General features: G+C 30.6%; 1 protein-coding gene across 1 annotated transcript; it reads left to right on the top strand.

Annotated features, from left to right (window-relative positions):
- The first annotated feature begins 6,110 nt into the window (after positions 1–6,110).
- On the top strand, positions 6,111–8,563 carry LOC107920550 (V-type proton ATPase 16 kDa proteolipid subunit). The gene is made up of 4 exons (XM_016850307.2): positions 6,111–6,127; positions 6,174–6,347; positions 6,939–7,224; positions 8,209–8,563. Exons 2-4 carry the CDS (start codon positions 6,269–6,271, stop codon positions 8,339–8,341), a joined length of 498 nt encoding a protein of 165 aa, XP_016705796.1. The 5' UTR covers positions 6,111–6,127; positions 6,174–6,268; the 3' UTR covers positions 8,342–8,563.
- The last annotated feature ends 9,329 nt before the right edge of the window (positions 8,564–17,892 follow it).

Here is a 17,892-nt window from a genome sequence, read left to right as displayed (position 1 = left end):
AGCCAAACTCCCACTTGACACCCCATATAAGTTCAACCACCATCACTCTTCAAACTTCCTATTTCTTTATTACTAAAATCAAAGAGTCCAAACCTTTAAAATAACAAAAAAGAATTTCTATATTTTTTATATTTTATAAATTTTATAAATTTTAATAAAAAATATATTTAATTTTTTATCATTTTAATATTTTTAGGCTAAATTGCACCCAAGGTCACTAAACTATTAGTAAGTTTGCATTTTGGTCACTCAACTTCAAAAGGTTACAAAATGATCGTTGAACTATTCAAAAGTTTTCATTTAAGTCATCGAACTATTCAAAAGTTTTTATTTAAGTCTCTCGGCTATTAAGTTTCTTTTTAAAGTCTAACTTGTGAGCTCTAAGCAACGATTCAATGATTGGTCAATGGATCAGTACCCGTCGGCAAGTAGAAGAACATACCTTAGATCCAAGTTGATTTGACCATCAATGTCAAAGATTGAAGAATAAAGTTGTTTGGAGTTTGGTTGGCATGGTGACATTAAAAGATATCTAATGAAAAAAAAGTTAAATTTTAGAAGAGAATGGAGAATGAGAGTTTCTATTGGTGCAAGCAGTGTGAACAAAGAAGATCATACAACAACAATTTTAACAACCCAATGACTTAACTGAAAACTTTTGAATAGTTCAGTGACCATTTTGTAACTTTTTGAAGTTGAGTAATCAAAACGTAAACTTACTAATAGTTTCGTGACCTTAAGTGTAGTTTACCCTAATTTTATATAATTTTTATAACTTTTTTATAGTTTTTAAATATTTTTCTATAATCTTTTTACTTTTCTTTTGAATTTTTTCATAACCTACAAACAATATTTATTATCAGATCCCAAAAACCAAGTTAGTAGAATTAGGTTTCTAAAACCAAGAGTGGTCACGCCCCAATTTATAAGGCTATCATTGTGCATTTGTTAAATAAGAAAGTTATTGGCCTAATGGTTAAGTGTTAATTCCACTTACTAAAGATCCTAGGTTCATGCCCTTTCCTTTTATATTTTTATTATTTTTTGCAATCCAGTTGTCACACCTCGATTTCTATGATGATGCTGTAATGTTTGAGTATAAAAATGATATTTGGTCAAGTGGTTATGTAGTAATATATTTCATAAAAGACTTGGGTTCAAGTCCTTTTCCTCTCATTTCTTTTAATTTTCAGTAAAACCTTGTTTAAATGCCAAAATTCCCCCAATACTTATATTGGGTTAAGTGTCTATATTAAGCAAGGAATAAGTTATAGGCTTAATGGTAAGTGTTAAAGAATTCTCCCTAGAGACTCAAGTTTGAGTTCTCTTCCTTCCATTTTATTTTCTGCAACCTAGGGTAAAGTCACGCCCTGAAATATATATACGATTAGAAGTCAAAATTAAGCAATAAATAATATATAGGTTGAATGGTTAAGAGTAGAGTCTAAATCTTAGAAGTCCTAAGTTTGAGCCACCCCTTTCCTTTTTAATTTTGTAATTTCAACAAGAACCCTAAGAACTTAACCAATTCTTTCTTAATTATATTTTACATCTTACCACTTCTCAAAATTCCAATAAAATTAGAATTCCACCATCTTTTTCTCTTATTTCCTAATTAGACTTTGCACTTTTCCCCTATCCAAGTCCTAATAGAATTTGCTCTCTCTCGTTTTTTTTCTTTTCTTTTTCTCCTCTTTTCTCTTATTCTAACACCCTATTCTTAATTATATTTTTCTTTCCCCTACCGAATCTTTTCCTATTCATTTAATACCTATCAAAATTTAGAGTTATCATCAAATAGCATCCATTACATTTTCCAAAGGATGGTAAGTACATCTCGTTTCGATGATTAGATCTCGTATTTTCGTAATATTATTATCTGACGCTAATCTTTCGTTTGATTAATCAATCTTTTACGGATCTTGTCGAATCATTGATAATCTTGCCAAAATTTTGATATCGATCATTAATTCGTGTGTAATTAACATTTGAAAGACCGAAACTAGGAGAATCGGATCAAAGTTGATCGTGAGGAACGTCAATCGGAATCATGGTGAAAGGTGTGTGTTCTTTACCAAGTGAATTGGTGGAAAATCGTGTGAAGTTTAGGGCCACATAGTCTCTCACATGGGCATGTGGACCACAGGTTGGACCACACAACCATGTACCCCTGTAAATTCTAGGCTAGCTTGTGAACAACATGGTCACAACCCTTTCACACTGCCTGTCACACAGCTATGTACTTCTTGTAGGGTAATTTTATCGTTTTTCACGCGACCTCAATTTTTTACATGGTCTAGCCACACAACCATGTACCCTTCCACACAATCTCAACCCTTCCACACGACCTGGCCACACGGCTATGTGACCCCTATTTTACAAACTTTACAATTTTGCCTAGAAATTTATGATATGTTCAGTTTAGTCCTTGTGTGACCCTTTTTTTTACAAAATTTACAGTTCCTGAATTGTTTTTAAAGTTTTTTTATTCACTCAATTAAGTCCCTGATATTATGTATGTTTTGAAATATGTGATTTGATCGATCGAACTATTATTGTTATATGCATGATAAGTTAATGATTCATGCCTACTGTCACTATATTCCTAATAAATTGTTATTGTTATTATTGCCTCTGTCTTACTAAGTACATGTTAAGTATGTCTAATGCTACTATTTAATTGAATACATGTAAAGCATGTTTAGTATTACTAAACTATTTTGTTATCAACATGTTATATTGGATTGCATGGGGTGGGACGATATGAACGGAGGAAGTACTAGCAGTTAACAATCTACAAACATTGGTGGTTCATCCACAACTTACTGGCAGCTTGTCTGCAAACTTTTTATCTAAAACACTGGTGGTCCATCCACAATTTTTACTGGCAGTTTATCTACAAATTACTGGCGGTTCATCCACAACTTACTGACAGCTTATCTGCAAACTTTTTATCTAAAACACTGGTGGTTCATCCACAATTTTTACAAACAGTTTATTTGCAAATTACTGCTGGTTCATCCACAACTTACTAGAAGCTTGTTTGCAAATTTTTTATCTAAAACACTAGTGGTTCATCCACAATTTTTACTGGCAGATTATCTGCAAATTACTGGTGGTTCATCCAAAACTTATTGGCAGCTTGTCTGCAAACTTTTTATCTAAACACTAGTGGTTCATCCACAATTTTTTTTACTGGCAGTTTATCTGCACATTACTGGTGGTTCATCCACAAAACGGAGTGTTGGGATGAAAGAGTTCAGAGGAACTCTTACTGTGGAGTGTAGCGGAGTATGGGTAAGAACTTTTCTGTTATACTTGCATTGCATTGACATTCATAAGCTGTCAAATTCTGCTTTGCTATACGATTGAGAATGCATTGGGAACTATTATTATGTATGCCTTATCTACTATTTTGCATTGATTTTCTTGTGATTAGACTCACACTGGCCTTCTTAAGCTCACTCCCTTAATTCCCTCAATTAAACCTTTACGTTAAGATTTTTTCTTGTCAAATTCCATATTAGTTGCCACGTTATCGTTTTTCCATGTTAGTCTCCATATCATCACTTAATAGCTCAACAAGAGTTGGTTAATTAATTATTGATTAAGGGATTACTTTATATTTTAATTATTTAAAGGGTCTTTTTTTACATTTAAGCTTTTTTTTTAAATTTCACTTCGAATATTTAGCCATATCAAGTATTTCAGAAATAAATGTTATTTTATTTGAATTTATAGTTATACAACAAATTCATATCTTAAAAGGAAATCCATTTACTACATTACCATTAGAGTTATTTTAACTCCACAAAATAAGTTTTAAGAGTAACACATGTTTCATTTAAGATATAGAAAAAATCTATAATAAAAAAATCAAGAGTTAAAAAGTGTAAATATGATCATTTTTGAATCCTACTTGTGAAATTAAAATTTTCTAATAATACTATATAAATACTAACTCATCTTAAAATAAAAGATAATTATTTGATACATAACTTATAAAATATTTAATTTCCACAAACAAAAAATTTAATAAGTATTTCATTTGTTTATCAAACACATTCCACACCTATGTTTGATTCAAATTCAATTATTTTTTAGGCTTAATTCACGACTTAACCCTTGAAGTATACTCATTTTTCCATTTTTATATCTAAAATTTTTTTGTCGCAATTTAGTATCTAAAGTATCAATTTCCTCTATTTTTGGTTCATTTTGTTATTGCTATTAAAATATATAAATTAGGCCACTTTGGCCAATGGAAAAGTGCCACATGCTTTTTTTGGCCAATGAAAAATGTCACGTGACAATTAAATTTAAAATAAAAGTATTAAAGTTAAATTAAAAATAAAAAATTATAATATTAAATATTTAAATATTAAAAACACTGTTGAATTTGACCAGTGTTGACCAACCATTGACCAGTACTGACCGACTGCTGATCGGCATTAACTTGCCATGTGGTGTTATTAGAATACGCCATGTGTCATTCTTTTAATATTATATATATTATATTGATTAAAAATGTAAAATATAATATATAATATATAAAAATTTAAAACAAGTTAAAAATGTTTTTTTATTAAATTCTAAATTATATAATTATAAATTTTAAAAAGTCAAAATAATATATAAAAATTGAATTTTTTGTATAAAAATTTAAAAAAAGTATTTAAATTCCAAGTAATTGTAAAAAAACCTTGAATTCTAAATAAATTTTTAAAATTTTATAAAAAAGTATTTTTAAACTTTTTTAGAAATATTTTTTACAATACTTTTATATTTTTTACAATTCTCTTACATTTTTTGTAATAATATTATTAATTTCAACTAATTTATTTTCAGTTATCATTTTTTTTGTAAATTTTATTTTTATAAATTTTTATAAATTATAAATTTTTCTATATTTTCTATATTTTTTAATTTTTTTCATATTTTTTAATGTGTATATACATTTAATAAAAGAAAACAATTATTTTTTTACATAAAGTTGTCACATGGCACTTTGTGATTGACTATCGAATTTTTCTAACGTCTTTCAAAAAATAGAATAAAAAATATAACAGAGGCATACTTTAGATATCAAATTGAGAAGTGATTATTTAGATATCAAATTGAGACAAGAAATGTAAGTACTAAAGTGGGAAAATGAAAGTACTTTAGGAGGCAAATTGTGAATTAAGCATATTTCTTATCAGCGTGGCAGTTAGCGAATAATAACATATATAAAGAAAAAGGTTTTGCCCAATGATTTAATTTGGGCCATTTAGTCCATTAACTAAGAAAGAAGAAAGTTTAAGTAACAATTTGTCATTAGAGGTGCTCATGGGTCGGGCGGCCCGGTCTAGCCCTACGGCCCGCCCAAAATATGGGAGGGTTCGGGTAAAAATATAGGCTCGAAATATGGGCTTGGGCAAAAAAATGAGGCACATTTAGAAAACGGGCTGGGCCTCAGGCACCACTTTTTTTGCCCGGGTCGGCCCGGCCCGGTCCGGTCTGAATATAATAAATTTTTTATTTTTTTTATTTTTTTAATTTTAAAATATTATTAAAATATTTTTTTAATTTTAAAATATTTTTAAAATACTTTTTAAATTTTTTTATTTTTAAAATAAATTTTTGGTGTTTATTAAAAAAATGGGCCGGGTTGGGCCGGGCTTGGACTTATGAATTTTTTTTGAGCTGAGCCTGGACAAAATTTCAGGCTCATATTTCGGGCCGGGCCTAAATTTTTTATGAACCCGACCCGGGCCGGCCCATGAGCACCTCTATTTGTCATTTATTTTGGTGTTTAAATTTTATCTCAATTTAATATATGAACTAATCTTAAAAAAAGTTACAAAAAAAATGTTTCTTATTAATTTTTTAAATAAAAAATAAAACAAATGGAAAATCAAAATGAACAAAATTTGATTATCAGGAAAACAAAAATCACAACCTGAGCAAAACACAACCTGAGCAACTAATAGTAGGTTTGGATCAGTGATTGGGTGCGGTGTGGTGTGTTTAGCTTATTTTTTGTCTCAAGCTATAATATCACTATAGTATTTAATCTCACTGCCACCGCTGTTTTTACACTAAGTGCAGGTACGCACCGTCCATCCAAACACACCAATTGGGAGTTGGGACTATAAAAAATCGGTGTCTGATATTTTTATTTTCTCAAACCAGAGAGTGAAAAAAAAATTTCTCTGGAAGCAAAGCAACTATCAACTACGTTTACCTCAGATCTAAAACCCCTCGTCTCAGATCCACTAAATTCACCATGTCTTCTACTTTCAGCGGCGATGAAACGGCTCCCTTCTTCGGCTTCCTCGGCGCCGCCGCCGCTCTCGTCTTCTCCTGTAATCACTCCTTACCTTTCCTCCCTTTTAAATTTATCTTATCTTCTCTTTAATTATTAGATCAATCGTGATTTCGATTTTCTGGTCGTCTGATGGAGAATTGATGATCGTATTACTAGTTCCTTGTGTCGTTATTAAACGAACTAATTGAAAAAAAAATGATTTCTTTTGTTTTTATTGTAAATTTGTGTATACATTTGATGGCTTATCATATGGATTGATATGGATCTTTGATGGTGAGATATGAATAATTCTGAAATAAATTATTTACTTTGATTTAGCTGAGATAATTTGATACTTCGAAGATTTAGTTTTTATTGTAATTAAACGACAATTCACGTAAACTAGAGTTCTTTAGATGTGGATCTAATAAGAATTTTGCATCCAAATAAACTCTGCAGGTTTAAAGTTGAAAAAAATTTTTAATTTGTGAATTTTGATATGAATCGCATTTAAATAAACTTAAAATTTGTCTAAATTTAAAAATAAAAATAAGAGAGAGAGAGTGTGTGTGTGAATTTAGGTATGGATTGCATTCAAGTAAACTCAGCATGGTTTAAATTGAAAAACGAAATTGATTTGTGAATCTAGGTATGGGAGCTGCATATGGGACGGCTAAGAGCGGTGTGGGTGTGGCTTCAATGGGTGTGATGAGGCCTGAGTTGGTGATGAAATCCATTGTTCCAGTTGTTATGGCTGGTGTTTTGGGTATTTATGGGTTGATTATTGCTGTTATTATTAGTACTGGCATCAATCCAAAGGCCAAATCGTATTATCTTTTTGATGGCTATGCTCATCTTTCCTCTGGTCTTGCTTGTGGACTTGCTGGGCTTTCAGCTGGAATGGCAATTGGAATTGTTGGTGATGCTGGTGTCAGGTATGCTGCTTTTAACCCCTATGTTTTAACTGACTTATGACACTGCTATTGTTGATTGACACTTGAAGTAGTTGGCCGTGTAAATATTGATTTATGCCTTTAATGGTTGCTTAATGTCTTTGTGTAGTTTACCCCGTATTTGGTTTAATATCTTTATAAAAAGCATCGACATAGACACGCAATGTGTACGGCATAGACATGGTGATACGTGAGTTTTCTAGAAGTTAGGAAATGGTATGGCAGGAGAATAGCAAAAAAATAAAATAAATGTTTGAGTATGATAATATATGATAAAAATGTAAATATAATACTTATAAATTACACATTAACATGCAAATACCTTCTGATTTTTTAGAATTTTTTTTGAATGTCAAAGCATTAACTTTATTATAAAGGAATAAAATGATAACAAAATTAATCATTGTTGAAATTTTTAAAGAAGTGAAAAAAGAACCTTGATTGCGTGTTCAGACATGTCTAGTGAGTCTTGACCTTGTTTTGACCATGTTTATTTTTATTTTTTGACGCGTCCTCGCATGTCCTACACGTAGTTTGCTGTTCCAGAGTCATGTCCATGTCAGACATGTCCAAGACTTGGATGCTGTCCTAGAAAAACTGTCTGTGCTTCACAGACAACTGTGCTGCCCTCAATTCTAGTCATGCCTTTTACTAGAATGATGCATTTCTGGGTCTTAGGCACTAATTGTAAAATATTGCGGTTTGTCTGGAAATTTTCCTCTATGAAAACTGATCGAAGTTATAATTTCTGAGAGTGTGTTGAGTTATAAGAAAATTAATGATAAACTGATAATGTGTTTGACATAATACAATGATCCGGTTCCATTTACTCAGTTAGATATGAGCTTATGTGATTCTGTTTATCTATTGCTGCTGTCCTGGAAAACATTTTGAATGATTGATGAAATCGAACATGTAATTCCAATTAATTTGTGTGGACTATGTGTGTATGATTTGGTATTGCAGAGCTAATGCACAGCAGCCAAAACTTTTTGTTGGAATGATCCTGATCCTCATCTTTGCTGAAGCTTTGGCTCTTTACGGCCTTATCGTGGGCATCATCTTGTCTTCTCGGGCTGGCCAATCTAGAGCAGAGTAAGGCGCTGGTAGAGCTGTTTTAGTAGTATTCTTTTATTGCTTATCGTGTTTATTATGATTGGACGTCAAGTGGTGGGTTTGATGAGCAGTGTCTCTTTCCTCTTTGTAGAAGTAGAATTGAGTTCTCTCTCTAATAAATTGTATGGTTATTGTTTGATAAGTGTATTTGCAGTGTGTGGAACACTTTTAATTTTGGAGAGATAATATATGTATGTATTTAATCCATAGCTTTTAGATGGTTGGTGGATGTATTTATTTTTGGTACGTATCAATATTGATGTATCAAAACAATATCACACTACTTGTTAAATAATGCCTGAAATTTTTAATTATAGCATACACTACATTTTTCAAAATCCATTCTTATTAGCACTACTTACTATCTTAAATTTTAATGTTTATTAATTAAAAAAACCAACCAATTATGATTAGAAATAAATATGAATTTTAATCAAAATTAATTCTTATATAATCACATAATTAGCTCGAATTTTTTACATATTAAGATTTTTTTTCTAGTTATATAGTGATATTTGAAATATATATAGGTTTATTTTATGTTAAGATGTTAGAAAAAATCGGTTCGAAAACGGTTTTCTTAACCAACGAAAAATTAAGAGTTTGAAAACTGAGTTTGTTTGTAATATTTATAGCAATAAATATTACCTGAAATTGCACTTGTGCTTTTTGGCTAGATTGATTCTTGTCGTTCTCGGCTTTCAACCAAATAATGTTCTCTGTTATTCTCGTATCACGAACTGCTTCGAGTGTGGGCTCGAACGAATTTGAATCAAATAAAAAATAAGAAATTATTTAGTTTACTTTCAATGGGAAAGCAAAAATATCCATTACTAAAAACAGATAGAATTATTATTTCAAAAAATAAAATTTATATTTAGAAATAAATTCTCACTACTTTCGGGCAGAATCATAATATCTCGAAATTGAAGTCTATTTAATAGAAAAACAACTTCCTAGTTGAACTAATAGAGAGAGAGGCTAATAGGGTGGGCTTCCCCTCGTAAGTATTATGATGGGGATTCGGGGCTCTCTTATATTGAGTCCAACTATAAGTTATTTCTAGACTTTTTAACTTAACATTTTATAATTCAATCCAACCCAATACATGTTTTTTTCTATTTTCCATAATAAACATTATAATTTAATTTTAATTAATTAATTTTTTAATTAAATAATTTTCTTAACTCGATTCTGATCCGTTAAAATCATTGTAATTTTACTGTAAAAGAATTTATAAAAAATTATAATTTTTTTATATTTAACGGATTCATAATGACCAATTAATTTAATTCTATTTTCAAACTTCAATTAATTAATTAATTAATTATAATTTGAAAAATATAAATTAATTCTCAGACCATTTCCATATTTAGTGAGAAAACTACATTCATTTTCGAATGTTTCTCATTTCTATAACTTTATCATTTCTATCAATTATTGTTCATTTTATTCAACATGCAATTCATTTTTGGTTTCAACGAGCTACTGGAGGGCCTGGTTGGACATATGTGATTAGGGTTCAAATTATTCATGATTAAGTTTCAGCTTTTCGCCTATTAATTATAAACTCATTTAGTCACGAAGTCATTTCACTATAGTATCATGACTAAACTCTTCCTAATGATAGACCATTACGAAAGCAACTCGATTAGTACTCGTCCAATGACCTTGTCGTAAGTGTGTTACCCTCATATGATTAGGGGTGAGCAAAATCTAATTCATTTCGAAAAACTCAATAAAAAAATTTAAATTTTGAATTAAATATTTCGAGTTATTTTAGTTAATCAAGTTATTTGGATCAACTCGAATAAAAAATTTAAGTTTTTCAATTTAACTCGAATATGAATTACACAATTTGAGTTATCCGAAAATCTGAATAAGAAAAGGAAAAACTACATTGTTTTGATAAATGTATACTTTTTTAAAAGTTAAAAGACAAAACCATTAAGTTAAAAGGTAAAACAATGTCGTTTTGATAAGTGTTTACCCATTAAGTTAAAAGGCAAAACCATTATATTGTTTATGTAGTTAAATAATCTTGTATTTCGTCTACTAGTTAAATAATCGGTTCATGTAAACGCAACATTGAGTATAAATAATAGGATTCATTAACTTGACTCGAAAATTTTGACTCAATTCGATTCGAAAAAAAATCCAATTGAGTTCGGTAGCTGAAATAAGATTTGTCAACTCAACTAACTAGAAATTTTTTAACTCAATTCGACTCGACTCGACTCGATTGAATACTCACCCCTATATAGGATATCCTTAATCTCTTTCGGATAAATTCGCTCACCCAATATAATTTTATTTTATCTCATGGTAATCATTACATCTTCCTTAATGAAAAGTCAATTACTATCAAATAGTAATTAAGTCATTAATCAGAAAGACGAACGACCCGCGGTCACATTTACTTTTCATCTATCATGTAATGTTTTTGAGAGAAAATCATTTACTCATGTCTTAGGTTATAAGTTCCACTATTATGAATGAAGTTACATACTGCAGAAGTCATATATCAAACGTACCAGCTTTCAGTTCCTTATCTATTTGAACTTAGGATTTTACTTACATCAAAGTATACAAGTCACACATTCATAGTACATCATCCACTCAAGATTAAGGTATGTCACACTATTATCGTCACTAGTGAATAAATCAATAAACAGATTCAGGATCTATTCTACTTGGGTCTAGTTCGATGTACTATCAGTACAGTCAGTCACATATATGTCTCTATCTTCTAGGAGTCATCGACTTTGATACCCAAGATAAATTATCTCCCCAATTGGATTTGATAGACAACATATTAGTTTTTCAATCATTTTGCTCGTTTTCGATTAGACTAATGACATGTTTATTAGATAATCAGTGAGCTAATATTTGCTTCTATTTTGCTTTACATGCCAAGTTTATTGTTTTAACATTGTAGTCCTTAAACTTAAAACTAACCCAAATCACTTTACAAAATACTCTTATTTAATTATCAAGCTTAATAATCTATCATCAAACTTTAAAAACATCACAAATTTATCATGAAATAACTCAAAACATTTGTCAGTTTCACTAATTAGTCCATGCGTTAGCTAGATTAAGCTACAACTAGAGGTGTGCATGGGTCGGGTTGGGCCTAAAATTTTGTCCAAGCTTGACCCAGATAAAAATGCTAAAACCCAGGCCCAACCTGGCCCGTCTATATTAATTTTTATATTTTTTGATATAATTTTAAAATATATATAATACATCAAAAATACTAAAAACATCAAAATAAATATTTCCTAACAAATTGAAAATAAATTTTAAAAAATATTTATACTTAAATAACACTAAGACATATGCAACTTAACAAGCAAATGCCTCTAAAATAATAACAAAATTAACAAATGTCTTTAAAATAAAAATAAAATTAACAATAAAATAAGTTTTATACAATATCCAAACAATAACAACAAAATAGTAGCAATATAATAGTAAAATGGTAGCAAAATAGGGAGAAAACAACAAGAAAATCATATTAAAAATAAAAAAAATAGATTTTTTTATCATTTAGTGAATTCGGGCCGGGCCCGAGCCAAAAATGCCTTACCCGAGGCAAGACCCGTTTTTTAAACGAGCCTTATTTTTTTGTCCAAACCCATTTTTCGGGCCAATATTTTTGCCCAAACCCTCTCACATTTTGGAAGGGCCTTCGGGTTGGGCCGAGTAGCCCGGCCCATGAACAAGTCTAGCTACAACGATTTCAAAAACAAAAAATTTAGGAGAAACGGATAGGAAAATCACTTACATGCATCAATCTAATCTTGGCCAAATGTTGAGCTTGTTCATGGTGTTTTTCTTTCTAATTTTCGGTGGAAAAATAAGCTAAAGAAGATGATGATACATTTGTTTTTCTTTTATTTATACATTATTTATTTATAATTTTACCCTTTAATTATTAACATAAAATTTAACTAGATAACTAATCTTAACTGTCCACTAATATTTATAATGGTCTAAATATCATATAAGTCCTCCCACATATACCAATTAACTCATTTAGTTAATAAAATTCAATAGCGATTAAGTTTTTCATCTTTTACAATTTAGCCTTTTTTTTCTTTAATTAACAAGTAATTCATCAGAATTACCAGACCAAACTTCAATTCACCTATATAATTCGTTTTACAAAAACGAGGTCCCGATACTTGATTTTTCAAAACCACTTGACTTTAATGACAAACCACTTGTACTTAACTATTCATTCAATTAGCAAAAATTATCAAATCAAAATTCCATATAATACTATATTTGACTCGTAAATATTAAATAATAATTTTTACAGACTCACTTATTAGGTTTGTGGTCCTAAAATCATTATTCCTGACACCACTGAAAAACGAGTTGTTACAGTTGGGATTCTGTAGCAACAGAAGTAGAGATCATAGTAAAAAGTAGAGTAGCAAGATATATGAAAGATTGCTTGTACACTAAAATAAGCCAATTAAACACATCATCATAGCGGCATGGTTGGTCACTACTCAACAAAAGTCAATTGGATTGATTTGACCCTACCCATGACTAGTCAACAGTAAGGTAAACTTTTGCCAGATTTTCTTTTATCTACATTGGATTTGGTATGGAAATTCAGGGGACTGAGAATATATCCATGGGAAGGGGACATTTTAGATGGTTTTTCTATCTACTTAATGTTTAAGTTCTTCTTTCTAAGCTCAACATTCTCTTATTCTTCGTTAAGATTAAACTAAGATCTCATTTAATGAGTAGATGATTCAGCCTTCTGGTAAGTCTTACAGCTTTGCACGTTACGATTATAGAAGGGAAGTGTGTTATAGGAAAGCTCTGCTTAGGGGTCGCATGAAGTTGAAATGTTAGTAAATTTTATGTAATGGGGATTCTAATGGAAATCTTATGATCTTTTAAGCAGTTGTTGTTACTGGTCTGGGACGAACATTTGAAATGGAAGCTTCAAGCCGAGGCTAAGGTAAGTCTCTAGTGAGTCTCTAAACCTGAAAGGTATTTACAAATACGTAAATGAGAAGCTCCAAGTAGTTGTTTGTGTGTTTTCTGAGATATATTTACAAATACATAAATGAGAACAATGTGCGGAATGATATGAAGTTGTGTGATATAAGATGTTGTTGGTGCATGTAGGTCATTGTCTAATACTTTCCTGTTTTATGATTCCAGTACCTAAAAAATATGGGTTATGTAAAAAGCTGAGAAATATATTTGTTTGTATAGCCTCCGGTGTGGCAAGTACATTGCTGACCGAATAGGTAGATCACTGCGAAAATGAATATTTATTGTACAGTTTCTGGTAGGGCTGCTATAATGCTAACCGGACTAGTAGATCGTAGAATAAAGTTATGAAAAGTCAATGGCACCATATGATAATACGCCAACAGGGTGTGAAGGTATAAGACCATGTGGGAGAAGCCCCATGGTATCCACAAAGATAGTCCACCGAGACAGTAAACACGGATTCTCTGGAAAGCCTTTGTGGTAAATTCTCTATAAAGACTTTGTGGTGAATTCTCTATAAAGTCTTTGTGGCAAATTCTTTGTAAACCCTTTGTAGCGAATATTCTATGAAGCCTTTGTGGCGAACTCTCTGTAAAATCTTCTTGGTGTATTATTCAGAAAGCCTCAATAACGGGGTACTTTGGGGAATACTTGTGACAAGTTTTCTGGAAGGTCTGTATTGTGAATTCTGCAATGCCTAAAATAACGAGTTGATATTCTACCCTTGTGGCAAGACCTTGGCATATTTATGAGGCATTATCTAAAAAATTTCTCTGCAATATACCCATTTAATGATTCTTTCATAGTGATCCGCCATGTGAGGGAACCTTATGTATTTGGAATATAGGTGGTGCAAGTGTCTGCCAAACTTGGAATTTCTTAAGTCTTGTATTGAAGTCATTTGGGATTCTATTGCTTGAATTAAAACGATGTATTCCTCTAAGCAAGTATGTTTGTTTGAACTGATTTGAAGATATGATGTAACTGGTGTTCTAATAATTGTTAGGTACTATTAATAGTAGTATCCACTGAGTTTCGTTCTAAGAAGCATATCCAACTACCATCTGCAAAGAAATTGTGTAATGGGAGTCAAAATATGGTGTGAAGTTTGAGATCCGTCAAACAGGTGAAATGTGTATAAGATGGTTAAGTGTAAAGATTGACGAATTGTAATTCACTAACCAAGAATCAGAAAAGTCCCCGCTAAGATCTGAAAGGAAATCCAAAACCCTTGAGTTAAGAAATTTTACAACACCTCTTAAAGGTAACAATGAGTGAGGCTCACTAAGTTCTTTTGAACTTATATGCGTCTTTTGGTATGCAAGTTCTAAGAATCAAACCAGTTCACTGAGAGAGACTAAGCCAGGGATGTGCCATGGTGGCAGATTGAGGACAATATTATGCATACAGAGAGACAGTTTTAGAAACATGTTCTCAAATGACAAATAGTATTATATGCTACGAATGTTTGTTTTATCAAACATTTATGTTGTAAGGCTTTATACTACCTTTGAGAGTTTGTGAAAAACGATAAATGTTTCATTCAAACCTTTTGTCATAGAAATGATTTTAAATAAATAAGAGGTACATTCAATATAGTTTTCGCAAATTGTAAAATTTTGTTAAATATGTAAGTATTGTGACATCTTATTTTCAGATCCTGTAAATTAGGTCGCTTGTAGGGTGTTACATTATATTTTCTTTGTATTCGTTCCATTTCTTTACTCCAATCATCGAGCGAATTGCTACTTCGTTCCCCATTTGATATTACAATTACGATTATTCAAATCTCTTTTTCTCTTTCGAATTGGTTGTGTTATTCACATGGTTTATTCAATTGAGATTGAGATCATGAATAACATAAGTGACTAAATCCCTTAGAGGAGATTAACAAGTGAATAAGGATGTGATTAACGGAGGGTTTAGGTCTTCCCGAGAGGGATTAATTGGTATGAATTACATGTGCTTAAACCACTAGGATTTGACAACCCTAGGAAGTTATCATAAGTAAGACAAGGTCAGGAGATAAGTCGAACCGAGTAAATCGTAATTTATCCTGGTTGAGAAAGTGAGGTTGGGAGGTAAGCGAGTATAAACTAATTGATTAGTTAATTCGAGGTGGGGAGGTAATAATTGGTTAATTGATATAGCTAATTCACCCTAAAACCCTAATCCAAAGTTAGTTACAAACCCTGAAGCAAGTTAATTTTCGTGATTGGTTAATTGATTTGTCTCATTTGTTTTTTTCATTATTTATTAATTTTTATTCTCATAATCTATTTTATGGTTCATTGTAATATAGGAAATAATTAGTAGTATTTAGACTTGTTATTGTAAAAGTGTTTTCATAGTTTATTTCATCCTCCTTTGAATATGATCCTCGAAATACTTCTAAAGTATTTTGTTGTATTAAACTATATTACAATTTGACACATGCATTTGCGGATACCGTTGTTCTAATCTTTTATATCTGTGGTGTTATATTTATTTATTTAATTTTTTATAGTTGTGGACGCGTTTTTACCATAGATGTTAAAATCGACTTATTTTCCTAATTTCTAAATAAAACGGTCTAAAATCCTAACTTTCTTTTTAAACCTACACATATATAAAATGGAAAATTGGAGTAGCTCCGGTGCGAATGGGATACATATATGATTTGTTTGATTAATGGGATGATGAAATGACCAGAAAAAATTAGGTCATGTCCTTGAAATCTTAAATTGACACGTCGGAAACCCATATGTAGAGAAAGAAAATGATTCTTTTTAAGAAATGAATAATTTAGTTTGATCCACGATGGAAATAATTAAATCTTTTAAAACTCTAAAATTTTGTGATTAGAATGAGAAGCTATTATTTAACCTTATTTATTTAATTTCTACCCACAGCTTCTTTAGATTTTTTATACCAGACAAACAAAGTTTGAATTTTATTTTATTAACAAAATGTCTTTTGAAGTGATTCTGATGAAGGAGCTTTTCGAGACCCAAAACGTCATGAATATTCAAAAATATTAAAATAAAAGGGGTATTGCTAGATCCGATGTCAACTATTACTTTTTTTTAAGTTTCATTTTTGTTATCTCCCTTCTTTTTTTTTTACACAATACATATGACTATTCATACTCCCTCTCAATCCTTAAATAATGTACATTCAAACTCACATCTTCCTACACTCACAACAACATCAATATCAATTTAATTAAAACTCAATCCACATTTAATTAATTATTCAAGTTAAATATTAAAATACCGCTTCAATTTTTCTTTAAAAAATATATCATGAGGATGGATTACACTCTCATCACACACACACACATATATATATATTACTTTTTTTTATTAAAAGAAAAGGATATTTTAGACTTTTTTATCCAAGTAACCCAAAAAATTAAATATTTACAAAAGAGTCTGATCAACTTAAAAAACATTGACGGGAATGACCTAAAAACTACAGTGTCTAGTTGTGTCAGCACCTCGATAGTCAACACCAAAGCCTATCATCGTGTAATCATTACTTTAGGATTGAGTCAGAGATAAAAAAAAATTAATTTTTTGGTGCTGGCATTGCCATGGCCACCACTCGTATGTATTTTTTCGACTACCTTTTAAAAAATACGAATATCATTAGCATGAAAATATAAATTTCATTCGAGCTTTGGGTCGATGAAAATATAAATTTCATTCGAGTTTTGGGTCGATGATGGCAAGTATCATAACAATGATCAATCATACAAAACCTATTGTAACACTCCTAACCCATATTCGTCGCCGGATTAAGGTTACGAGGCATTACCAAACAACACACAACTTAGGAGAGTCATTCATTAATATTCATGTTTATGGTAATATAAACTCGATTAAACAAATCATTAGTACATTTCCTTATAATCATTCAAATAATCAAATTTTAAAATGATCTTAAAACATGATAATTTTCCTGTGCATACATAAAGACATTCAAACATATATGTAACCTTGGTGCCATTCCATAAATTCGAACATATCTCTAATGTAACATATATAATGCGCATTTTAGCCTATTACTATGAACCATAATAAAAGCACAAAATACAAACAAAGTACACCCATTTGCATGCTAACTATCATGCCAAAAAATTTCACTCACACAACCAATTCACTTATCACCTATTTCGGCTATTAAAATTTAAACTTAAAAGTAACACAACATTCTACCATTCAATATTAATCTAACCTTGTCATTACAAATCATGATTATTACTAGCCATCACAAGCCGAATTTATAACCAAGTACACCTGATCTTAACATTAGCATGCACATTTATTTTACTTATGACTAGTCGTTTATAACCATTAACTAACATTGTTAACTATCTAAATGGTCATAAATTCAATCACCAATTATAAACACAAATTTCGTACCATTCCATCCCATATCATATGCCACACATATACTTTTAAATAAGTTAACATCATGGTCGAATGTACATTATGCTTATCATTACCTCATACAAAATCATAT

The sequence above is a fragment of the Gossypium hirsutum genome, chromosome D13, assembly GCF_007990345.1.
Source record: "Gossypium hirsutum isolate 1008001.06 chromosome D13, Gossypium_hirsutum_v2.1, whole genome shotgun sequence".
In the NCBI taxonomy this organism is placed as follows: Eukaryota; Viridiplantae; Streptophyta; class Magnoliopsida; order Malvales; family Malvaceae; genus Gossypium; species Gossypium hirsutum.
The sequence above is the reverse complement of the archived record's forward strand: the minus strand, read 5'-3'. Positions and strand labels throughout refer to the sequence as shown.